The sequence below is a fragment of the Engraulis encrasicolus genome, chromosome 16 (assembly GCF_034702125.1).
Source record: "Engraulis encrasicolus isolate BLACKSEA-1 chromosome 16, IST_EnEncr_1.0, whole genome shotgun sequence".
NCBI classification, from domain to species: Eukaryota; Metazoa; Chordata; class Actinopteri; order Clupeiformes; family Engraulidae; genus Engraulis; species Engraulis encrasicolus.
In genome coordinates, this window is record NC_085872.1 from 38018663 (window position 1) to 38045687 (window position 27025).

At 43.8% G+C, this 27025-nt stretch overlaps 2 protein-coding genes across 2 annotated transcripts; both read left to right on the forward strand.

The window, feature by feature from the left end:
* Positions 1 to 766: 766 nt before the first annotated feature.
* LOC134466094 (probable G-protein coupled receptor 148) lies at positions 767 to 12224 on the forward strand. Its single transcript, XM_063219991.1, has 3 exons — positions 767 to 1264; positions 10602 to 10780; positions 11843 to 12224. Exons 1-3 carry the CDS (start codon positions 767 to 769, stop codon positions 12222 to 12224), a joined length of 1059 nt encoding a protein of 352 aa, XP_063076061.1.
* Positions 12225 to 13463: 1239 nt separating this feature from the next.
* On the forward strand, positions 13464 to 25838 carry LOC134466095 (probable G-protein coupled receptor 148). The gene is made up of 5 exons (XM_063219992.1): positions 13464 to 13492; positions 15073 to 15358; positions 23872 to 24138; positions 24497 to 24730; positions 25395 to 25838. Exons 1-5 carry the CDS (start codon positions 13464 to 13466, stop codon positions 25797 to 25799), a joined length of 1221 nt encoding a protein of 406 aa, XP_063076062.1. The 3' UTR covers positions 25800 to 25838.
* The last annotated feature ends 1187 nt before the right edge of the window (positions 25839 to 27025 follow it).

A 27025-nucleotide genomic window follows, 5' to 3' on the forward strand; every position in this document is an offset into this window, starting at 1 on the left:
AATTTAGGCTACATGTCAGCAACATGTGATAATGTAGATAGCTTACCACTGTTGTTAAATTATGTGTGTCAATAATGTATTTTCCTGTGATGCTTGTCCTAGTGTTGTGAGAGCAAACAATTTCAACTCAGCTGTGTGTCACTCAGTGTTGATAAGGTCACCATTATCAACACCTCTCTGAAATACATCAGCAGGTTTCGTGTTTGTTTTAACTTCAGCCTTTAATATGCTGTTGTACCTGTCGACAGGTGGCTTGTTAATCAAATTACTGAGGTACCAGCATGCGTCATGGGTGGCATGATGACCTATGTTATTAGATATAAACGTATCTAGGCCTACTACAGTATGTACTCAGTAACTTTCCAAAGTACAAGTAAAGGATTCATTCATTTCATTTTATTTTATTTCTTCAGATTGAAAGCACATCCCAGGAACCCACATCTCCTGGGGCCAAGAATTCCCTTCCCACGCCCTCCAACATCTCCCCTCTCCCTCCTCCCACCCCACTCCCATCTTATTATCAACAGGCATCCTAAGGTACTGATACACAGGGCAACTTTTTGAGCAATGTTGCCAAGCAGCATCATGATTGGCTCTTCATTTTCCGATGGAATGGTTGAAAAAGTTGTCTGCTTCTAATCAAAGTTCTCCCCATTAAAATATTAAATGATAAACAGTCTTAACAACATCTTCTACTGTGGCATTGTTGTCCTGACAGATTGCTCAACAAGTTAACCCTGTGCATCATCACCTTCACAGCCGCACAATGACCTTCGCCATCATCGCCAACGTGTCCAACAGCTGGTTCAATGGCATGGAGGGCAGCCGCGTGGAGCTCTTCCTGCTCCCCCTGTGCCTGCTGACGCTGTGCACGCTGGTGCTGGACCCCCTGCTGGTGGGCTGCATCTACTGCAGCCCGGCGCTGCGCCAGGAGACCCGCTACCTGCTGCTGGCCAACACCCTGGCAGCCGACGTGGCCTTCGTCTGCATCAACGTGGGCATGGTGACGTGCGCGGTGCTGCGCGTGCCCGTGCTGTGGGTGGTCTGCGAGGTGGCCATCACGGCCACGGTCACCGCCTACTGCTGCGCCATTCTGTCCGTCACCGTCATGGTGGTGGACACCTACGTGGCCGTGCGCTGGCCGCTGCACTACGACGGCCTGCTGCCCCCGTCCCGCGCCCGCATCATCTCCGCCGCGCTGTGGCTGCTGGCCTCCATGTACCCGCTCTCCATCGTCATCATCCTGGAGATGCTGGAGGAAGAGGTAGAGTAGTAGAGTACAGTAGAGTACTGTTATTAACCACACACACACACACACACACACACACACACACACACACACACACACACACACACACACTCCCTGTCCCTTGTCATCATTCTGGAGATGCTGGAGGAAGAGGTAGAGTAGTAGAGTACAGTAGAGTACTGTTATTAACCACACACACACACACACACACACACACACACACATGCTGGAAGAAGAGGTAGAGTAGAGTGCAGAAGAGTGCTTTTATTAAACACACACACACATGCACCCGCACACCCACGCAATCAGTCTGGTAATGCTGGAGGAAGAGTTGACTGGACGAGGGTCAGGATGCACACAGGGGTGTGTCTTGACCTAGTATGTCTTGAGGGCCGTTTACAGCCCTTGAGGGGTGCGGCCAGGGCCGGTTCTGGCTTATTTGGTGCCCTAGGCGAGTTTGATTTCTGGCGCCCCCCAACATCTTTGAAAGAAAAAAAATCTTTCTTATACCTCACAGAACACAAGACTAATATCCTTAGTAAGCTTAACTAAATAGCATCAAGAACAATAACCGTTTTTCATCAAATGGACTTGTGGTTCTTTTTGACAGGCGACCAACACATCAGATTGAGTCGCATGAAAGTAGCTTCACTGTGTGGTGTGTTGGATGTGATGGTGGTGGGGCCCCCAACCCCAGATGAGAGGGAGGTTATCAATGTGTTTGAATTGTAACGTGAAATTGAAATGCCAGGAGAGTGATACAGTACATTTGCATGTAAAATGCATGTGTAGACAATAAGCCTACCAAGGAGGTCTGCATTGATCTACACTATCTACAGCATCACAAAGCATGGCAGCATAACAATTTTAATAAGCTACACATTTGTGCTGTCTTCCAAACCAATTTCATTTCTGGACTGGAAATAGTGGTGCATTTGTGAGTAGGAGAATGAGAAGGGGGCTATCTATGTGTTTGGAGGGACAGGGTGAGAGAAAGGGAGAAGAGCTGTCACGCTATTGAATTTCATAATATACAAAATATAGTAAATAGCCTCACTTGTCTGCTGTGCATGGTTCTGTTAGGCCTACATGATTAATGTAGGCTATGTCATTCTGGTCTGGAAATTAATGTTTTTTTAAGCTTACAACAAGCAGGTAATTCATGTGGATGGAAGGAGATATGGCAGCTAAAATTGTTTTAAACATTGCACCAGTCTTACTTTACATTGCTTGTCAACCTAAGCAAGTATTATGATATCAGATGGGTGTTAGTGAGTAGTGAGTAGGCTACTAACAGCTACTTTACTGGATTTCATTGCTTGGCATACTTGGCTAATGTTAGCATGCTAACTAGCGATTTCTCTGATCACAAACAAAGCTCTTTTTCTCTCTAATTCCAAATAGTAACCTCATAACTATTAGGCTTTCCATAATCACAAACGGTTGCTGATTAAATCACATAGTTCCAAAACACCCTCTGAAACTCCTGCATCATGCAATGAGTGGTTTAATGAGAACATAATAATCTCCATCCAGCAGAGCAGCACTACTGTTTGCGCTTGCCCCCTCTGTCTCTCGAGTGAGGGCCAAAACATACCAAGGCGGAACGGAACGGTCGCAGGGCGGACGCGGTCTTTCTGCTTAGTTTTGGCCGGCGTGCTTTTCTCTGCCTTGCACACTGACAGCGTCGGCGTGCGCGGCCAGTCCCATTCAAAACCCTCCCCACAGCCAAAGCTAGCATGCTACTTTGCCATTCATTTGAATGAGACACCGCCGGTCGCCGGCGTGAAAAATACGCTCGAGTTCTATTTTCCAAATCCAGCGCGGCGCGGAGCCGGCTCCCGCGCCGCTGACGCCCGACTACCGCCGGTTGGTGTGTAAGGACAGATAGGTTTCAATGTATTTTCACTGACGCCGGTAAAAAAACGCGGCCGTTCCGGACCGCTTTACCGCCTTGGTGTGTCAGACCCCTGAGTCTCCAAATTCAAAATAGACCGAACCAGTTATCAATGGCTCTGGACCGCACGCTGTCACTCGTCCCGCCCCTTTCTCAGAACTGTCTGTTTATTGGTTCACAGACTTCCCAGAGACAGTTGGAAGAGATATTACTATTGGCTGAGGGGCGCTTTGCCGTGAGGAGCGCTTTCGCCAGTCTTTGTTGATTGCGCCTTCATAAAAAAACTTCATATCGCAAAATTACACATATAGGCCTTGAGCCAGGTCCCAAAAATTGACCTCTCGCAATCGAACGGGTGGGCAAGTTCTAATCTGTTTTTTTGACTTCTTGGACATCTCAAGTAAACAGTTTGGCATGATAACCATTGCAAACAGGTAGCTTTTTGGTAGTTATCATGTGTTGAAATGGTGGACCAGTAATATGGAAATGTGAAAATCGGTATTGTGGTTCTTTGCTATTATGTAGTTAATTGACCACACAGGGTGCTTGAATCACCTCAGGGATGCTTCCCATTCTATTAAGACCCTACAGGGGTTGTTAGAGCACACTAATAGGCCTAATAGAATCACCTCAGCAATATGTGAATGACAAAATGTGATAAAAAGGATAACATATGAAATCCGTCTTTATTTTTTTAAATTATTTTTACTTTTTTACTTTTCCCCCAACAGCAAAGCAACACCAAAAACATAATGAATTAACACATACTAACATGTGACAACCATATACTGTACATTAATATGGCATGATAACCATTGCAAAGAGGTAGTTAGTGAAAGATCATGCGTTGAAATGGTGAACCAGTAAAACGGAAATGTGAAAACTGTATTGTTGTTCTTTGTTATTATGCAGTTTTTTGACCACACAGGGTGCTTACATTTCCTCAGGGATGCTTTCCCTTCAATCAAGACCCTAAAACGGTTGTTAGACCATACCAATAGACCTAATAGAATCACCTAAGCAATATGTGAATGACAAAATGTGATAAAAATGACAACATATGAAATCTTTTTTTTTAATTAAACTTGTCCTGCAACAGCAAGAATAACATGAACAAACACCATGAACAAATACACATTAACCATATTAAAATAAACTAAAGAGCATTATTTCAGTCCTCAAGATCTGACTCAGTCCAGTAAGCATCTGGACCTCTTCATGCTGATATACGCATGTCTGAAGTTTTTAGAGGGTTGTGCATTTTGAGCTACTTCTCAGACATTGGCAATCCGGCAGTTTACATTGATGGCTGCACTTGCAAGACATCAGTTGTAGCACTGCCTCAGGGGCTGGAGATTGCCGCATCCATAGTGAGCTGGTCATTTTCATAGTTGGCCCAGCCATGGTCAAGTGGGCTTGGGATTTGTGGATGCTGCTGAAGACTTGCTCTCAAGATGCCAGCCTGATAGTTGGCAAACATAGCATGCATGAGGAGGCAGTCCTCACATGGTGGACGTTGGCTTGATTCACACTCCATGCTGAGTGCAGAAAAGCTGGTAGCAGGTTGTATTTATGTTCTACGTATTTGTCGATGTTATGTAGAGTTGACACCTAAATGCTTCATGAATACATCCATGGACAGCTCCAAGTCCTGCCCCAGCTTATGAAAAACTGCTTGAAAGAGCTCTGATCTCATCGTGAGCTTTAAGGCTCTGAGCTTTCCACGGCCTGCACTGTCCTTTTGTGTTTTTATGATTATTTTTTGTATTTACTTTACATTATTTTTCTATTGTAGCCCTAGCCCCTTCCCCCTTACATTAGAAAATCTGTATTTCATGTTAAGATATTCCCTATCAAATAACCTGGTGGCTCGGTAGTACTCGCACTGGGTACAAAGTAGTTCAAGAAAACTGTCATGTAGTGTACCCCGGTTGTCATGTGGTGCACCCTGTCCGGCTGGCTTTAACGTCGTAACGCAGTCCCTCTGTTATAACCTTATTGTCACCAAATGGTAATGGCCAAGTCTTAATCGGTTACCTAAGACTTCCTGCATTGTTAGCAATGTTATAATGTAGTTGAGCGTTTTCAGCCAAGAGTGAATTGGCCTGTCGCCAGGCCCATTTGCAGTAGGAGGCTATAAGAGGTGGAAAGAATACTAAAAAATGTAATTAAGTAGAAATAGTAAAATACCTGGAAGTAAAATTACCTCTTTAAAAATCTACTTGAGTAAAAGTTAAAAAAAAAATACAAAAAATGTAATTTGAGTAAAAGTTAGTTACTTTCAGTTTGTATTTCTATTGCTTTCCTTAAATAGCACCCTTCATGACCTCTGTCTATCTCTACACAAGTCATCTTCCAATAACCTGGCGATCATGACAACAAAATTATGTGTGCCCTGGTGTGGCAAAGTTGCAGGCCTAGGGTCAGCTCATTGATACAATAGCCCATTACTCTGAATTTAGGGGTCTGGATTTCATTGTGTTTGGGTCTGGGACCTTCAATTTCAAAGGCTGGGAAGCCTACCAAAGGAAATAGTCTGGTGGATTTCATTTAATTCCCTGTTGTGAGATTACATTCATGAATAAGTTTTGTTAATAAATAATAAGTCTTGTATATCTTCTAAAAAACTGTTTTCAGGCTGCGTTGCTACTCCCTCAGATCTAGTCCCTGGTGTGTGCTCTACTATTCTCAGCCAGTCGCTTGCAACTTGTGTACCGTCTGTGGGCTGTCGGACTAACGGTATGGGGCCGGCGGGCCCTAAATAGTAATCCAATAGATTAGTCCAAAATAGATAATTTATGGTAAATGGTAATAACACACAATTTCCCTTCATGTCTGACAGATTTTCCCCTTTATTTCAATTTTGCCTTCCTCAGTACTCAAGGTAGATGTAAGTAAAATACTTGGGCCAAATTGTAATTTGAGTAAAAATAAAATCACCCATTTTAATAACTACTTTGGAAACTACAAATTACACATGTATGAGGTACAGGTAAAGTACACAAATATGAGGTGGCCCCTTGTCAGTATATCAGGAATATACACATCACCACTAAAATTGTATAGGCCTTTTCTTCACACATGTGTTATGTTTAAGCATGCATGTACAAGAAAAGGTATTGTATAAACTTGAATTGATGTCTATCCCTGATATTGTCTAAATGGTGCTTTAGACTAATACTTAAGTACTACTTATTACTGCTTAATCCCTTAGAGCAATGTTGTTATGATGTAGTTAAGCATTTTCAGCAAGTGAATAGGGTCGCTGGCGACCCCAGCTGCAGTAAGAGGCTACATGTTTTTGGGAAACTCAGCCGAAGACGACATTATAAGAGTTACCAGCAGGGACAGCCAGATGAAGGTAGATATTTGAGCAGAAGGAGACAAATGCAAGCAGATAAAGCTCATAGAGTCAACTCCATCTGTCAGGCACAGACGCACAGCCACTGCCACACCAACACGCATGCACATTATGTGTATTCTCTGGGTTATGTGTGGAATGATCAAAATTTGAGAATAGCATAACATATGAATCTAGAAACCACCACTTATTTTCAGTTTCACATAGTAAATGTACTTTCATTACCAGACACTGAAGTAGTAACTGTAAGAGAATGCAACTCTTCAATTTTTTGATTGTTAATAATCGTGAAACGTGTAATCTGTTATTCCCTGTTACTGGCCTGCTCTCTGGACTCTTCATACAGTATGTTGCTTTGAAGGTGGGGTGATCCCTCACCCCCACTACTTTCAGTGCAGAGTGGGTCAGTCTGTTGATTTGGGACTTTACTTTTATGGTTAGATTTCCAAACCCAAGTGATTGTATCATAGGCATGCACAGATATAGGAACGGACTTGGTGGTGCTAAAGCACCTGCCCCTTCGCAGTATTGGACGAAAAAAGGCCCTTTTTGACAGTTCCCTTTTATTTTGTCACAATGTGTTCCATATTGGCATGATCATCTACGGTAGAAATTCTTGAGATCAAAATCATGTGACAATTCCCCCTGATATAGTTTATAATTCAAGGGTAGGGAATGTAACTTACCGTTTACGGCCCCTGATGTAATTTTAATCTTATGCAGTTTCAAATGGAATTTGACATGCTTTGTAAAGAACTCTTAGAAATTTCATTTGCAATACACTTAAGTTGTTTTCAGGGGACCTAGTGGAGGTGGGGTCTGTTGTGAAGGTGCCCACCTTCAATATAGGCCTAAACTGCAGGGGAAATCCAGATCTGTGTTCATAATGCAGCCATGGTACAAAAAGTTACTTTATCCTCTCCGAACACCCTTAGTCGATGTAAAAAGTCTAGTCTCTGCTTTATCAAATTGGTCTTTGTCTACATATCAAATTCGAGTGTGTCTGTAAATTAGTTTACATTTAAGTACACTACCGGTCAAAAGTTTGGGGTCACCACACTTTCCTCCCACAATGCTTCTTTCTGACAGTTAAGCTTATTCCTTTTCCATTTCAGTTCTAGTATAAAATCAGTGTATAGAGTTATTGTTCCCTGAAATTAATGCATGCAACAAATAAGCAATTTGATATTGGAAAAAGTAACTGTTGAATGGATTTACTTGTATAGACAAAGTGTACCTTTACTAAGGTAGTGTCTAGTCTGGTGTACTAATCAAAGTTTAGACTCCGTTGGCATTAATAATAGCCAGTCGCGACTCTACAGATTCATTCCCGGGATGAGATGAGGTCCAGAATTGCCCATGAGCTCTATGAGCCCCATGCATGCAAAAGTTGATGTCTGCTCCTATCAGTCCATACAATGCCGGATGATATACACATCATTTGAGGAGAATCTACACTTTCCAACGATGTATGGCACTGGCTTGCACACTAAAACATCGCTGAGACAATGGATCGTGCATTCATAAGTAGGTTCATTCTGATGGCTAGAAAATCATGCAGCTACTTTGACTTGAATTTACCATTGGAAAGGGCAGACATTGAGCTTTCCAATAGTTCCATGCATTCTCTGATAAACCAAAGATATGTCTGTAGAAAAATGGACTAAAACACGTATTTCTATGTAATAAATGGGTGAAAAAGCTTGGTTAGATTTCACTCTTCTGTCCAGTTTAAACAATTTTATGGGTAATCAAACCTTTTTTCACCTGTGGCTGTTCAGTACTTGCCATTATTCAATTTCAAGCTATTTAAAATATGTTTGCGACTTGAATTGCAAACAAATAACTGGAAAAATTAAGGTGACCCCAAACTTTTGAACGGTAGTGTACATGTACACTTTGTTTGGATAATGAAACATAACTTATTAAAGGGACACTGTGTGAGATTTTTAGTTGTTTATTTCCAGAATTCATGCCGCCCATTCACTAATGTTACCTTTTTCATGAATACTTACCACCAGCATCAAATTCTAAGTATTCATTATGACTGGAAAAATTGCACTTTTCATACATGAAAAGGGGGATCTTATCCATGGTCTGCCATTTTGAATTTCCAAAAATAGCCATTTTTAGCTGCAAAAATGACTGTACTTGGACCATACTAGAAAATATTTGTTTATTACTTAGTAAACTTTCATGTAAAGATCAAATTTGGCAATAGGCAGCCCAGTTTCAATGAGCAGCATAGTTGCAGTACCTTTTTTGACCATTTCCTGCACAGTGTCCCTTTAAGGAAACTTGTAATACAAAACCCACCTGTATTGTAATGTACTGGGAAAATTGTGTGGTGAGGCATAGAAGATTTATTTTTTTTACCCAATCTTCCAGTATTTTCACTCTTGAGAAATAAACCCTCATTTTTAAATGAAAAGTCAGTGAAAATGGGGGCCTGAACTAAATTAAGTGGGAAATATGTGTAACGTGCCCTTTGAACTATCCAAGAACTTTGTATAACATCTTTTCCTATAAATATATTTATCTCAAAGTCATTTTTATGTTCAATTTATCAAGATATTAGCAAATTAGCCTAGGCGTTTTTAGTGTAAAATGGTTCAAATAAGAAATACATGATAAATATGATAAAGCTACTGTTCTGCAAAGGTTATCATACCAATTCATAAACTGGACATATATAGCAATAATAAAATACCAACAAGACTTTGCCCACCCTTTCGATTGCGATCGGTGGTCTGGCTCATGGACTAATAGGAGAGCGCCATTTCGGCGCCCCTTCTTCACATGGCGCTCTAGGCGACCGCCTAGCCGGCCTATGCTAAAAACCGGCCCTGGGTGCAGCAGGGAATGGAACGCCCCCGCGTGTAGTTGTTGAACGCAACCAGATGATGTTAAATCAGGTTAATATTATCCGGCCCCCGATATAATTTTAATGCAGTTTCACATGTTAAGTAAAAAAGCCACACTCCCGGATCAGTTTCTTGCAGTTTTAATACTGGGTTAGCATGTCTTAGCAGTATTAAAACTGCAGTTTTGATACTGGGTTAGCAGTATTAAAACTACAAGAAACTGATCCGGGAGTGCAGCTTTTTTACTAAACATGAACTTTGCCGTCTGCTCGCACCCAAAGACTTTGTAAGAAACTTTTCGGAGTTGAGCGCACTCTCTTTACAAAAAGAATGCAGTTTCACATGAAATATTAAGTTATATTTTCAGAGGACCTAGTGAAGGTGTGATCTGTTGTAAAGGTGGCTACCTTCAATACAGACCTAAAGTACAGGGGGAAATCCTGGTTTGTGTTCATAGTACAGCCCTTGGAGGACTTTATAACATTTTTTATTAAGGGGCCCTCGAATAAAAACGGTTCCTTCCCCACCCCTGGGATACACACAGAGCCGGGTTAACCCATTTTAGCCTGATGCTGCATATATGCTGTTTGACCTTTGGCGACTGGAGTGACATTTAGGCTCTTGAGATTTTAGGGGTTTTTTTAGAGCTGAATGCACACATTCTAAAGCAAAAGGGTGGTCTTGGCTTTTACATGCAACTCATTTCATGTTTTTCTGTGCTTCGGCGAATGAGATATTTAGATTTTAATAGGCTGAGGGCACCTTTTCCCAAAAAGGCATTCAGCAGGCATTTTTTTTGTTAAGATGGTCTCGGGCCCCATGGCAACAGGTTGTTGTAAACAAAATCTGCCCCCATTAGAATAGCTCCGATCTCAGAAAGGGCTGAGCCGAAAAATGCAGCATCACCGGGTACTGACAAGTCAAGGGTAGCGTGAGCAATACAACAGCATATTGAAATTGGCAGAAGTGGTCCTTTAAGTTAGGTTTGTGTGAAATTCTTTCAGACTCTCAAAGCAAATGCCCAAAGCAAATTTCTGTCTAGAAGAAATAATAATCATGCTCATCCTATCCTACTCTACCCCACCCTATCCTATCCTACCCCATCCCATCCCATCCCATCCTATCTCGTCCTATCCTATCCTATGATATCCTACCCCATGATGTCCCACTCCATCCCATCCCATCCCATCCCATCTTATCCCATCCCATCCCATCCCATCCCTACCCTAGGCTCCACAGCGTCTGCCCCTGTGCCTGGTGCTCATCACGGTGGGCGCGCTGGGTAAGGACATGGCGGTGGGCATCCACATGTACTTCACCATCAGCGCCATACTCTGCTTCCTGCTCATCATCTACTGCTACGTGCGGCTCTACGCGGTCACGCGCCGCTCCGGCATCTGGCGCCAGCGGTATGTGGGGAAAAATAATGATAATAATACTACTTAGGGATGTAAATCACAACCTCCATGACGGTACGATTCGATATCGATTTCTTAAGGCAGCGATTTGATACTTACTGTAAGAATGCCCCATGATATGATACGATTCGATTCAACATTTTTCCAATTACTTTTCTACTTCTATTGATTCGATCAGTGATTCGATTTATTTCGATACTTAAAAATGCCCCCTGATACGATACGATACGATCATCGGCCGTAGGGTCGATGCATCGATACATATTGATTATCACTGTATTTACACCCCTAGTACTACTCATATCCCCTTCACAGTGATGGGCAACTTGGATTCAGAAGTGTCAATCCAGTGCCACATATTGCAGAAGACCTTGTTTTACCTGTCAATTTGCCCTGTTATAAAGAGGCCAAGGGACCGTTGGAAGCAGGAGTGTGGTTCAGGCGGGTAAAGTGTGACTGAGTCACCAGGGCCCCATGTACTGTATTTAGGGGGCCCACACAGTGTCTGATTTATGTAGATATACAGTATAGCTGTTAGGGATGCAAACGATTAATCGATTAATCGGCTTTAATCGATCAATGCATTAATCGATTAAAAAACATTAATCGCAATTAATCGATAATTCAACTGACAAGAGACTCAGGTGAAATGGGCATGTGAAGAGTGTGTGTGAAGAGGGGTGTGGATAGTGTGAATATTTAAATTACCTTTGTATTAAAGAATTGAAATAGAATTCATTTAAATGTGGTATTTTATCTCAATTTTTAATTAAACATTTTCAGATTTAGTAGTTTTTTTTTCGAGAAACATTGAGATTTCGGGGGGGAAAATGCCGCTTATCAATTAATCGTAAGTCGATCGATAAGGCTATCAACTAATGATTAATGAATTAATCGATAATTTGCATCCCTAATAGCTGTCCATCGTAACTGATTGTACAAAGGCCCACAATGTGCTGCTATGCCCCTGTTTGGGAGGCTTATGATGAGGTCGAGGTTTGTTTAAAAAAGGTTGAGAAGCACTGTTATAAATGTTCTTCTCCTCCTCCGCAGGTACTCGCGGGCGCGCGTGACGTTGCTGGCGCACGGCGTGCTCCTGTGTCTCTACTTCCTGCCCGGCCTGGTGTTCACGGTGGAGCTGGCGCTGTTCGAGAGCCGCCAGATGGGGGCGCAGGCGAGCGTGTGGGTCAACATGACCAACATGAGCATCCTCATGCTGCTGCCGCGTGCCGCCGCCCCTTACCTGTACGGCCTGCGCTACCGCGAGATCTACGCCACGCTGGCGCACCTGGTGCTCCGGAAGCGGAGGCAGCTCAGCCAGGTGTGCGCCGTGTCGGGGTCGGCAGAGGTGGTGATGGCCGGCCAGTGCCAAATGACTGACGGCCAATGCCAGATGACGGCCAACCAATGCCAAATGGTCTCGGTTCGCTTATGACTTCTGACAAGATACACTTGTGACTAGATATAATCACTTAAGGAGGGCTCTAGAGGACTGAGTTTGATTAAAAAAGAAGAGTGACACATCATAAAAGCCTACCAGGACCAGAAAGATCAGCCAGTTCTTTTTGGAATACACTCACAATATGAACAAAAACAGAACTGAGTCCTTTTGCTGTCAGTTCGCTTTTTGGTCCACTTAAAGGGGACTGAGTTTGGTTCGCTTAAAGGGGACCAGGTATGAAAACCCTATTAGAAGCAAGCACAGACCACATTGTCATGACTGACACACAGAAGCACAGACCACATTGCCAAGACTGACACAGAAACACAGACCACATTGTCATGACTGACACACAGAAGCACAGACCACATTGCCAAGACACAGAAACACTGACTACACTGCCAGGACTGACACCTAGAAACACAGACTACACTGCCATGACTGACACACAAAAGCACAGACCATACTGCCAAGACTGACACCCAGAAGCACAGACCACATTGACTAGACTGACACACAGAAGCACAGACCACATTGACATAACTGACGGCCAAAAGCACAGACCACATTGACAAGACTGACACCTAGAAACACAGACCACATTGACAAGACTGAAACACAGAAGCACAGACCACATTGCCATCACTGACGCTTAGAGGCACAGACCACATTGACATAACTGACACACAGAAGCAGAGACCACATTGTCAAGACTGACACCAGTAAGACGCTGAAGAAGGCTTACTGTAGGTCAAAACGTCTGTCTGCCATGCTTGCTAGCCCACAAAAATAAAATGCAACAATCACACCCAATAGTGTAGCTTTTCTACAAGACAAGACTGACACCAAGCAGCACAGGCCGCACTTCCATGAGGACGCCCAGAACAGGCAACCTAGCCAAGATGGACATTGGACGCCTATTGTAATGATTGTGATGATGACATGACGCCACCGGTTGCCCACTGGCCCTTTGCCTCTTCTCTGGGTGCACCTTGCAGTGCAGATGTGTTTCTGTAGCTGTCATCATGTACAAGATTCATATTTGTATCTGTTCACTTAATAGTACAGTTAGTGTCTGCTATAGTAGTAACTGCTATACAGTAGTATCATCCACGCCAGTAATCCAAGGACAGTACTTTCCATGCCAGTAATCCAAGGACAGTACTACTCTCCATACCAGTAATCCAAGGACATAATTTCCAGTTGAGTATATCCAACTTTCTGGAGAATAACATGAGGATTCGTGTCCAGATCCTTAGACTGTCAGAGCACACAGCCAAGACGGATGGCCAATGATTGTGTATTATTAAGTGACTGTCATGTACGCAGCCACGCAGTGCCATGAATTAACTTTTTTCGTTACCAGCCAAAATGGCCAGTAGATGTTAATCTCACTAGCCAAACACACACTCGCTAATGGGTCAAAGTGGCTAGTAAGTTGGTGTGTTCTACCAGCCAAACTGAGATTTCACCAGCATTTGGCCGGTTGGCTGGTGTTAATTTAGAGCCCTGGCAGCCAGTATGAATGACTATCCCCCTGACGCCTAGCACAGACCACATGGACAATGCAAATGACTGACGCCCAGCACAGACAGACAACTTTGCTGCTGCAGAATGCCCATGACACTAGTGCAAATGTTTTGACCAAATTATCATTCAAACATAATGTTATTTGCATACAGATTTTTCCCAAGCATTTTGCATTTTGTGGCATTGCTTTTAAAAATTGATTTGTAAAATGTGATTAATTTGCATTTAAATTCACGGATTTGTGTCGGGAGGCATTGACTGGAGATGTTACGAACATTTGCAATGAAATATCCTAATGTTTTTGTATTTTGTGCCAGTACATCCTATATATTTATATGGAAAGACTACATAATGTCATATTAAAAGTCTATGCATGTAAATTCTGCACTATAAGCGACTTAATAAATGTCTGGTGTCTCTTTTCTGAAGCCTGAAGTGTAAACTTTGGAATCATTCAGGGCTGTTGACAGCTTTGGCCAGGCCCAGGACAAAGTCGTCTGCGAGGGCCCCCGACCCAATACAAAGTAGTAGTAGTAGTGTCTTTATTGTCCCCCATGGGGGAAATTTCTTCTAGTAAGTGGCACATTGAACATGAGGACAGTCAATACATACAAACAGATCCCTCCCCAACCCACCCCACCCCCTTCAACATTTACATTTAATGAGGACCCAATTCTGGGCCCCCTCTCTCCCTGTTTCCAGGACGAATAACCCCTTTGTGCCCCATTGATTTCCCTGGAACCATATACTATTATGCAACCTCATCCCAACATGACCCCTTGCTGGTGGCAATATAATGGCGAAAAGAGCAATCCGGTCCATTTACCCTCTTCAGATATGTTTACATAAAAACACGTCTCCCTGGAGACAGGCGACGGATACATCAGTTCAATCAATCTATTCTGTCTCCTTGTCACCTCAACACCTAAGCTTCAGTCTGAGTCTGCTCATCTAAGGGAGAGCTGTTGTATTTTCTAGTGGTCCCCCCTGTATACGCTTTGGGGTCTGTCTACTTGGACGGCTTGGTGTGCGCACCGCCTTGCCTCATTACTCAGCTACAAGCTGTAAGCTTTGATGTGAGTCTTCTCATCCAGGTGAGGACTGCTGGCTTTGATGTGAGTCTTCTCATCCAGGTGAGGACTGCTGGCTTTTTTCCCCCTTATCACCAGTTGCAATCTGTAAGCTTTGATGCAAGGCTCCCCATTCCAGGGGAAGACTGCTGGGTTTTACCCCATCACCAGTCGCAATCTGTAAGTTTCTAGCTCAGTTCCCTCTGCCGATTGAGCGCGTTGATTCACCACCCATCCCACAGGACGTCGTCAGCCCAAGATGTGAGCACGGACACTGCAGAAGCAGCAGCAACAGCACAGGGACGCCTTGTGATGATGATGATGATGATGTCTTCGTCCACCCTCGAAGACGCCGGAGACTTCTTCATGTCTCTGCTGTGCGCGTTTGGGAACTGGTACAATGGCTCCGGGTTCGCCGAGGAGCACAGCCGCCTGTCCGAGGGCCCCAACGCCTCCCAGATCCAGGTGGAGCTCTTCGCCCGCCAGTGGAGCGTCTTCCTGCTGCCACCGACCACCCGCCTGCTACAGGTGTGCAGAGTAGTGTTGTACGAGCTGTGGGTCTCATTATATATGTCCACAAGCAGATGCGTTTTGGCCCTTGACCCATCATCAGTGCGCATTTAAAGGTGCACTGTGTAATATTTTTAGTAGTTTATTTCCAGAATTCATGCTGCCCATTCACAAATGTTACCGTTTTCACGAATACTTATCACCATCAAATTCTAAGTATTCATATGAAAATGTGGATCTTCTCCATGTCCACCATTTTGAATTTTCAGAAATTGTCATTTTTACCTGCAAAACTTACTGTACTTTGGTCATACTAGTAAATATTAGTCTATTATAGCAGCATAGTTGTTACCTACTCTGGCCACAATCCTACACAGTGCACCTTTCAGAAGTTGAGCGCACCCATCACTGCTACTACAGAGTATATTGTTGTGATGTTTGAGAACAAATCGATTCATTTGAACGGTTCATAGATGCAGGGGTGGAGCTAGCTAGGGGGGCAAGCAGGGCATTTACCCCTGAGCCCAGAGCCTGCCTGTATTGGTGGTGGGGACCCTATTATGACATTGGCCCTATCTGGGGTTTGCCCTGGGTAATTCTCAGCTGGTTGGATCGAATTTGTGACAGAGCATCACAAAGATTTTCTGGGGGATTCTTTATGCCTTTAATAGACAGGTGTGTGTGAGATGTTGACAGGAAGCAAGTGGGAGAGAGAGAGATCAGTAAAGGATCTCTGGTTGAAATAAAACCTGGGTCCATAGCACTGTGCCTTTAGACGTTTGAGCCATGGTGATGGCTTTCACGTTTTGGGAACATTTTATGATAAAGAATCCCTCTTACAACAGAGGTGTCAAAAGTAGAGGTAAAAAAAGAAACACGGTTTCCTTCCAACACAGGTAACTTATCTGAACTTATCTGAACCTGTAGACCTGTATTGTTTTACGATCCGCTGACTCTGCACTGGTCAGATCAAATTTCTGTTGCGTCCTTGTTAGGTTTTTACCGTTTTTCTGTAACAACACAGTCTATACCAGTAGTAACAATGGAGTAAATGGTATAAAACATATGCAATATCATCTGCTAGTGTTGTGCTTACACATTTACTTCTACTTCTACTTTTGACACTTCTGTGTTAAAGTCACTAGTAGGCTACGGTCTCTCAGTGCGTACCTCTCATTAGGTTCAGGGGAATAACCGATAGGCCTATACAGTATGAGAACAATGCAATAGTGTGCATTAGTGTTACTAGTGGTATCATTCACTAGCATCATTCAACTAGTAAGGTATCATTCAGTAGTAGTATCATTCAAACCTAGCCTATATCATGAATTTATGTCTACTTTTGACACAAGTTTGGTGTCTGTATCACCATTTATTTGAACAATTGTTATGGCCATCTTGGAAAATGGGCAGCCATCTTGAATTTAAAGTGGCCCACAAACTTAAACAAAAAAAATAGACCCCTTGCTTACTTTTTTTCACTATGATTTCCTGTTAGTATATACCCTGGGCCATAACGAGTTGATAGGGTGCACTCCCAACTCGGCCCCGTTTGGTCTCAGGGCCCAAAAAAACATCTTTTAAGGAAAAGCTGCAGGCGAAATTATATACTTGTAAATATTAAGGTACTTCAACTGCAAAAATGCAAGAACCCTGTAAAATTGTCATGGGTCATCCTGTCACATAGGGGAACCAACCTGAAAAATGTTTCAGGGCTTGGGGCTTTTCTTCTGTCAAATATAATCTTCAACATACCCAAAAAAGCCCCAAAAATGCTTGTCCGCCTGACAAATTGTCTTCAAATTTGATCATTTTCAACTCTGTTATGATATGCATTAGTCCCTCAAATGTAAATGAAAAACTACCCACGTTCATGAGCTTCAATTTAAGTCCAAGAGGACCTTTCTAGCTAGAGCACAACAGCTGCTATGTCCACAGTTATTCACAATAGCCTATCCGAAAATAGTAGCCTACTGGCAGGCCTGGCAGGTCACTTTCATTACCAATTTGTATGGGACTTTGAACAACAACATTACATAAACCATATTTTTAAAGTGCTTGACCTTGACTTGAGAATTGCAGGAATGAAAGTATTAAGTGAATAGCATCAACTATTGGTGGACTGTGAACAGGATGCAACTCATGGTACTATCACACAAAAGGAATGAATAAAATGACAAATCTATTTAAGGAATTTGTTTTAAAATGTGATAGATAACTTTTAATCGTCATTTAATAATCCTCATCATCCTGTTCCTAATAAATCCACATTTGTATGACTTTCATATGTCATGTCTTGTTCATCCGTGTCCTCTGCCAATACATCAATCAGAGCTTTTGGGATTACATCACCCTCAAACCATAGTGGTTCAAGCTTCCCAGTATCTGTGTTTATGCGGAACCCATGGTCAAGTGGACTTGGGATCTCTGGGTAATGCTCATGGGCCCTATCCCCTGACCTATTCCCTAATTCTGACACCATACTCCATCTCAAAAATTGATGTTTAGTGGTGCATAAAAAACAACAACAAGGTGAAAGGCATGAGCCACATGATCAAAGATGCTGAGAATGTGCAACTTCCTCCAGGCCAATATGCTCTCATTCAGGATGGAAACAGAGAACATTTACAAGTCTACCCGCATCAGCTGAAACAATATTTAGCACAGACACGTATGTGAACTGTCTTCATTAACCAAAATCAACTGACAGATCGCAGAGGTTGAGGTGAACATTTTATTGTGAACGGGCTGAAGGCCTTTCTCACAAACGATGAAAACAAGAAGGCACTCATTCATTTACTACTGGTAAGTGTTGCACTGATACCATGTTTTGGCCCCAATACCGATATCTGATACCTGGCTTTGAAGTATCGACCAATAACATACCGATACCACTCGGCGAACAAGAACAAGAGAAAGAAGCCACATGCACTTGATGAATACTTTGTCTGAACGTAGTGAGCAGCGGTTTCAGTGGAGCTGGTTGAAAGAGCTTTAGGTGTGGCAGTTTACGAACGTATGCTTACTCAAAATTAATTGTGTTAATTTGTGTTAAAGAGTAGTTCAAGGCTGCGGTCAAGTGTCATACAATCATCGGTAAATGGTATCGTGCCCTACTTGTTGGTACTCGCCAGATTTTTTGCAGGGACACATTGCTGCTGTTCTGGCCCTACATACCTTCAGTGGTGTTGACTGCATGTCAGCATTCAAAAGCAAAGGAAAGGTGTGACCAATGAAGTTATTGAATCAAACATCAAATTTCCTCAAAGTCTTTGCAGAAGGAGGAAACTCATTTGATCTTGATGAACAGCTCCTCAATGGTGTTAAGGAGTTCACCTACTTACTGTATGGATTTAGTCGGCGAGTGAAAAGCATTGATTGAAGCAAGAGAAATTAAACTAAAGAAGATGTCTGGGTCAAACTTTCAAGCTCACCAGGGTCTCTCAATTGACCTATCAACTTTCCCACCGTGCAAGAAGTTCCCTCAACGGTGCTTTCCCTGGTGCTGTTCACCCTGTAAACCACAGACTTCAACTACAACTCAAAGACCTGCCATATGCAAAAGTTCACAGATGGCCATTATTGGATGCATTAAAGATGGACGGGAGGGGAAGTACAGAGGCCAGGAGGAGAACTTTGTCAGATGGTGAATAATCAACCAGCTGCAGCTGAACATCACTAAAACCAAATAAATGGTGGTTTACCTTAGGCGAAACACCCCACCCCTGGTGCCTGTCTCTATCGAGGGGAGACAGGAGCGACAGTCTGCACATATAAGTACCTGGGTGTACACCTGGACAATAAACTGGACTGGTCTGCTAACTCAAAAGCACTGTACAGGAAACAGAGCAACATACTCCGGCAGATGTTCTATCAGCCTGTCATGGACAGTGTGCTCTCCTATGCTGTGGCATGCTGGGGTGGTAGCATTAGGAGAGCAGATGCTGGGCGCCTTGACAGGCTGGTGAGGAAAGCTGTGTCTGTTGTAGGCACAGAACTGGAGACTCTCACCATCACAGCTGAGAATAGGACACTAAGCAGACTCTACTCTATGGACAAATGGACAATCACCCCCTGTACCCAGTATTTGACCGCCAGAGAAGCCTGTTCAGTTACAGATTTCGCACCATCTCCTGCAGGACAGACAGGCTACAGAGGTCCTTTGTCCCCAGGGCCATCCAAATATTCAACACCACATAGACGGACTCACAGAGATCATCATAGGTGACTGGACCGCATAAACCAACCTGCACATTTTATCTTTATGTCCAGAGCTCTCCTGCCAGAATCTTATCTTTATTTCCAGAACTCTGCTGCCAGGATCCTCACAGGCACTAGACCCTGGCAGCACATCACCCCCATACTCAAGCAGCTTCACTGGCTCCCCATCAAGTCACGCATTACCTATAAAGTCCTCCTAACCTTCAAGTCCCTCCATGGTCTGACACCCCACTACCTCATTGACCTCCTCCATCCCTATGACCCCTCAAGATCCCTGCAGTCCTCTTCCAAGGGCCATCTGGTCGTCCCTCGTACCAGGCTCAAGGCCACCAGTGACAGAGCCTTCCATGTAGCTGCTCCTATTCTTTGGAACAATCTGCCCGACCACATCCAGAATACCCCCTCACTGACCATGTTTAAGCAACACCTTAAGACACATCTCTTCCTGGAGGCTTATGGCTGCTAGTTCCACAAGCACATTCATTACATGCACTCACACACACACTCACGCCCTGACGCGCACACACACTCACACTTCCTATACAATACCTTGTGAAGCGACCTTGGGTGTTTTGAAAGGCACTATATATAAATCGAAAGTATTATTATTATTATTATTATTATCATTATTATCATTATATTTATGCCTCCGTGCTTCTACCTGAACTCCTATCCCTGTAACCGATGCCCTCCCCCAACAATCAGGAAAAACTTTTCTGCACTAGGAATCTACACTCTGCACTAGGATTTTTTTTTTACTGTACTGCACAGAGGCATTCTCCAATAAAGCCATACAGGACAATCACTTTGTGTGTGTGTGTGTGTGTGTGTGTGTGTGTGTGTGTGTGTGTGTGTGTGTGTGTGTGTGTGTGTGTGTGTGTGTGTGTGTGTGTGTGTTTGTGTGTTTGTGTGTGTGTGTGTGTGTGAGAGAGAGAGAGAGAGAGAGAGAGAGAGAGAGAGAGAGAGAGAGAGAGAGAGAGAGAGAGACGGAGGAGGAGAGATGGAGCAACAGAGTTTGAAACTTTTGATCCCCCATCTTTTTTCAGTGGATATGATGGATACTTGACACTGATTATTTTTACTTGGAGTATGCACAGTGACGTCTGACACTCCAGGACAATTTTTGGGACTATGCACAGTGATGTCTGACACTCCAGGACAATTGTTTTGGCTCCTGTGTGCCACTTAGCTAAGGCACATGTGATAAATCCCTGGTACACATTTTTGAACACTAAATGACTAAATGACTATGTTTTTTTTTTTGCTGCTCTGTACCACAGAGAGAGAGATTTACCTGTGTGTGTGTGTGTGTGTGTGTGTGTGTGTGTGTGTGTGTGTGTGTGTGTGTGTGTGTGTGTGTGTGTGTGTGTGTGTGTGTGTGTGTGTGTGTGTGTGAGAGAGAGAGAGAGAGAGAGAGAGAGAGAGAGAGAGAGAGAGAGAGAGAGAGAGAGAGAGAGCGTGAGAGAGAGAGGAAGTGACATCTGCCTTGGGCTGAATGTACGTATGTAAGAGTGAGCTATATGGTTAGTATGTAACGATGTGTGTGTCTTGTGTGTGTAATGTGTTTTTGTATTTACAGTATGTATGTGAAACTTTCATTTCCCCCTGGGATTACTAAATGATACTCTACTCTACTCAAACTACACTTCATACCACAAACTTTCATGTGTGCAATGCATCTGGAAGAGGGCCCATGAGCATTACCCAGAGATCCCAAGTGCACTTGACCATGGGTTTCACCTAAACACATATGGGAAGCTTGAACCACTATGGTTTGAGAGCGATGTAATCCCAAAAGCTCTAATTGATGTCTTGGCAGAGGAGGACAGAGATGAATATGACATGACTGATGAAATCCATACAACTGTGGATGAAGACGAGGAAGAGACGGATGATGATAATAAAGATTATAAATTATGATTAAAAGTTCTTATCTACATTCTAAACTACTGCTGTACAATACAAATCAGTCATTAAATACATTTCACATTTGAGTCATTCCTTTTGTGTAATAGTATGTGTTGCATCCTGTTCACAGTCCACCAATAGGTGGTAACATTAGTTACTTTTGATGCTATTCACTTAATACTTTCATTCATGCAATTTTCAAGTCAAGGTCAAACACTTCAAAAATATGGTTTATGTCATATGTTCAAAGTCCCATACGAATTGGTAATGCCTGAAAGTGACTGAATGCCTGCCAGTAGGCTACTATTTTCGGATAGGCTATTGTGAATAACTTTGGACATAGCAGCTGTTGTACTCTAGCTAGAAAGGTCCTCTTGGACTTAAATTGAAGCTCATGAACTTGGGTAGTTTTTCATTTACATTTGAGGGACTAATGCATATCATAACAGAGTTGAAAATGATCAAATTTGAAGACAATTTGTCAGGCGGACAAGCATTTTTGGGGCTTTTTGGGTATGTTGAAGATGATATTTGACAGAAGAAAAGCCCCAAGCCCTGAAACATTTTTCAGGTTGGTTCCCCTATGTAACAGGATGACCCATGACAATTTACAGGGTTCTAGGACCATTTTTGCAGTTGCAGTACCTTAATATTTACAAGTATATAATTTCGCCTGCAGCTTTTCCTTAAAAGATGTTTTTTTGGGCCCTGAGACCAAACGGGGCCGAGTTGGGAGTGCACCCTATCAACTCGTTATGGCCCAGGGTATATACTAACAGGAAATCATAGTGAAAAAAAGTAAGCAAAAAACATCCTGAGGGGTATACGTGGCTCCCGGCCTATATTGGGTCACTGAGCTGCCCAGCTTCTCTCCATGTGTACATCTCATTAGGTTTAGGGGAATAACTGATGTGAGAACTATGCAATATGAAGCATCACGGGTGCCGCGAGGGGGGGGAAAGGTGGTAGGCCTACAGATTCTAAGGGCCCGGCAGCACTGACAAGGCCCCTGGAAGGATGACGATAACATAATTTGTCATTTTGGGGGCCCAAAATTTGAATCTTTCATGGGGCCCAACATTTTTTGCGTCGCCCCTGGCGAGCATTAGAGTTATTAGTGGTATCATTCATTAGTACTTACATCAGTACACACTATTTTTTGTTGTGGTATGTTGCCATGGCGCTATATTAGCCTTAAGCAGAGTGATCCATATTAGAATGGCCTGCATAATAACCCTGTATCTGTAATGTGTCCATCATTTATCAGTGCTAAGTCAACAAGCGTCAGCTGTATCTCAGTGCAGTGTTTCTCAACTGGTGTGTCGGGACCCAAAAGTGGGTCGCAGAGGGGTCATCAGGGGGTCGGGGAGCTGTGGTGTAAAAATGTATAGTTCCCACTTCTACAGAATTGAGACAAAATGCAGTAATGAATAAATTACTGCTATGACGATGTACTCCTACTACTTGATAGACATATTGTATTGTATTGTTATACTTGTGATAATTACAATAAATTGACCAGCTTCTGACGCCGTAATAACAAATTGGGTCACAACGTAATGTCCATAGAAAAGTGTGGGTCCCAAGATGATTCCAGTTAAGAACCACTGTCTCAGAGATACTCCTCGTCATTCTGTATCTCTGTTTTATTACACAACACTTCACTTTTGGCACCTCCCTCCCTCCTCCAGGTGTAGGCCTACTGCATGGTCTCTCAGTATGTTCATCTCATCAGGTTCAGGGGAATAACTGATGTGAGAACCATGTAATAGTGTGCGTGTGGTAACACTTTATTTTAATGGTTCACTATTACAGTGGATCTACCACATTAGGTACAGTGTAATGACCAGTGTGTAACAATATTTAATACCATGTAATGTGTAACACCATGTACCAATTTTGTACTTACATCTAGGTTTAGGGTTAGTACATGGTATTAAGTATTGTTACACTGGTTATTACATTGTACCATAATGTTGTAGATCCACTGTAATAGTTAACCAGTAAAATAAAGGGTTACCGTATAGGGTTACTAGTAGTATCATTCATTAGTACCGGTACTTACATCATGAATTCATGTCTACTTTCGGCAACTCCTTCCCAGAGGAATCAAAAGTAAAAGTACTTTTGTAGTGTAATTACAACACTAGCACATGACATTACATAGCTATTACATCATTCACTCCATTGTACCGAATGAGAAAGATAGACTGTGTTATTACTGAAAAACACTGAAAACCTGACAAGGACCCACCACAAACTTGATCCAACCAGTGCAGAGTTAGACAAGTACACCAGTGGTTACTCAGATAGGTTACTTGTGTTGGAAGGAGACCGTGTTTCTTTTTTGATGTGTTTTCTGTGTTTTTACTTTTGCCACCTCTGCTCCCTCCCTCGTCCAGGTGTGCCCCATCCTGGGCTTCCTGGCAGCCTGCCTGGTCACCCCCCTGATCCTGAGCCGCATCCTCATGGACACCGAGCTGCGGCAGCAGACCCGTTTCCTCCTGCTGGCCAACGCGCTGCTCAGCGACCTCCTCTTCCTGTCCGTCTACATGCTCCTCACCTGCCTCAACGTGGGCGGCGTGGTCATGTCCGACTACGCCTGCGCCGCCGTGCTGCTCCTGCTGGGGGCGCTCTACATGGCCGGCATCCTCAGCACCAAGGCCATGGTGAATGAATGAATGATTTTATTTACTGACATTCTCAGTTCTTATATACAAAATAAATACATGATCAAGTTCCATATAAACCGCACCACATGCTTAAATTAATTTAAAAAAAACAGAGTCAGGATAACACAACAAAGCTCGGAAGCTTATTTCCCTTATGGTCCTTTGATGTTAAACATGTTAAAATGACAAGAGTGTCACTGAGACAAAACTAAAATTAAAACACAACATAACATTTATAGCATACACATAATACACATTCCTTACTATAACGGCGATATCCTACTACACTAACTGATCTCTAAGCCATGTTTTCAAAACACGTTTAAAATCATCTCAGCTACTGCTCATCTTTAAGGTGCTGGACACTTCGCTGGCCGTGCTGGCCCCTCTACGCTACCTGGCCCTGTGGCCGCCGTCCCGCACGCGGGGGGCGCTGGCCGCCATCTGGCTGGCGTCGGTGCTCTTCCCGGCTGCCGCGGTGGGCACCTTCCTCTGGTACTACGCCACCGCCGCCGCCCACTGCTCCCTCCACATCTGCTCCCTGCCACTGGTGCTGGTACTGGCCGTTAGCCACTCCTGGCCCCTGCAGGTATCTATCATGCATTTCTGTGGGTTTTTTTTTGGGGGGGGGGTATTCCTAGCCAGGCCATGCCCTCTGATAGAGGCAACACCTTCTGTGTTGCTTCTAGTCAGGCCAAGAGCAATGCAAATATCGTTTCTGATCTCCTGAAAACTCGGGAACGTTAATTGTTACGCTCTTGGTCAGACCTTGAAGAGATTTGAAAGTATTACAGGCCCATGCAGGTATCTAACATACAGTATAGTGTGGTGGTGGTGCTGGTGGTGGTGGGCGGGATATTCCTGACCCATGCTGGTATCCAGTAAACAGTTGGGGGGAGGGAGGTATTCAGGGCCCATGTAAGGATCCTAATACGTAGTTTGGTGGGTGGGTATTCCAGGCCCATGTAGGTGTGTAGTATGCAATTGGGTGGGTTGGGGGGGGGGGGGGGGGTGTTCTAAGCCAATGCAGGTATAATCCAGTATGCAGTTGGGTGGGATATTCTAGGCCCATGTTTAGGTATCTAATATGTAGTTTGGTGGTGGTGGCCTCAGGCCAAAATGGAACCCGGGTCGCCAGTTCAGCAGTGTTGTGCAGTGCCCTACCATTTGAGCCACAGCAGGGCCAAATGTAATGTAATGTAATCTAATGTAATGCACAGGTAATGTAAAAAAAACCCTCATTCTCCCTGCAGGTGTCCACGCTGCTGACGGTGACAGGGATCCTGGTCCTGCTGCTGCTGGTTCTCTCCGGCTACCTGGTGCTGTGCTGGCAGACGCGGCAGGCGGGCGTGTGGCGTGGCGAGCGCTCCTCGCGCGCCAGGGGCACGTTCCTCATCCACTACCTGCACCTCTTCCTCTCCTTCTGCCCCATGCTCGTGCTGGCCATCGAGCTACTGCTGACCTCCCGCCAGAGGAGGCCCGACCTGCGGGCCAGCCTGTGGGTCTCGCTGGTGGTCTGCAACGTGCTGCTGGTGCTGCCCAAGGCACTGGCGCCTTACCTGTACGGGCTCCGCTACAGGGACCTGTCCACGGCACTGGTGGCTGTCTTTACGCCAGCGAAGCGCAGAACATCGTCTGCCGTCAGTCCTGAAACTTGACTGTGTGTGTGTGTGTGTGTGTGTGTGTGTGTGTGTGTGTGTGTGTGTGTGTGTGTGTGTGTGTGTGTGTGTGTTGGGGGGGGGGTGTAGGAAGAGCAGACTGGACGGGTCATCTCATAATGTTGTGGTGTCTTGTTGTGTGTTTGTGTGATTGGCACATTTTTGTTTCCAAACATATTAGTTTACATGACCTGTCTGTAGTCCTTTTGTGTGCAATAAAGTTACCCTCTGTTTGAAGGCAAGATTCTGTGGAATAGCCTTTAACTCATCAAATGCCAGATGTGAGATGTTTAATCCTGGCAGAGACGTTCTATTGGGCTAAGAAATGTTTGGTTTAAACTTTGGCACATCCCTCAACCAGTAGCAAGCCGAGGGAGGCGGGTTAACCAGGCCATGGAAACAAAGTTCTTCCTGTATGGAAATGCGAATCGTTATAGTCCTGGTCAGACCAGAATCGTGGTAGTGATCTGAAGTCTATGAAATTCAGGCAAACATGCTCCCAGACCTAGTAGTGGAGCTCATGAAGCTGTGCGGAACTACAGGTCGGGCAAGAGCCAGGCAAGTTTAATCCTGTAACACCACCACACAATGATGACATGCAAAACACATTAAAGACTTTGAATTCTGATAGGTCAAACTATCTTACAGGGCTAAACAAAAAAAGTCTACACACCCCTGTTCAAATGCCAAGAAAAAAAAAATACACAAAGGCAACTGTTTCCCATCGATAAACTGTGGGGTGGTTTGAAGAAAGCTGCGTACAAGAAATGCCTTTCCAATCTGTCAGATTTTGAGTGCAAAGGGGAGTGCGCAAATAGGCCTAATTGCCATCCAGATGTGTCACCTTGATAAATAAAAAAAAAAAAAATGTAAACTAATTTTAAGGATGTCCATGTTAATGAAACCATATTAATTTCAGTATTTTACAGTCGAACTTATTTCCACGATACAACGCCCATAATTTGGCTGACTGGCAGTAACTGCTAAACTCGACTTTGAATTTTGTTTTGTTCTGGTCGGTCTTCTGGTCGGCTGTTTCAGTAAATCAACACAAGAGGGCGCGAGTGCACCAATGTGTGCAGCTGTGCGGCATACTACAGGATTGTGCCAAGCTTGTTTTCTTTCTAGCGGAGGACAAAGTGTTCTCTTCTCAGTTGAAATGTGTCAATATGCATTCCAGCTGGTTAAACATTAGCAACACTTACATTATTATGCCTCGCGGTTGT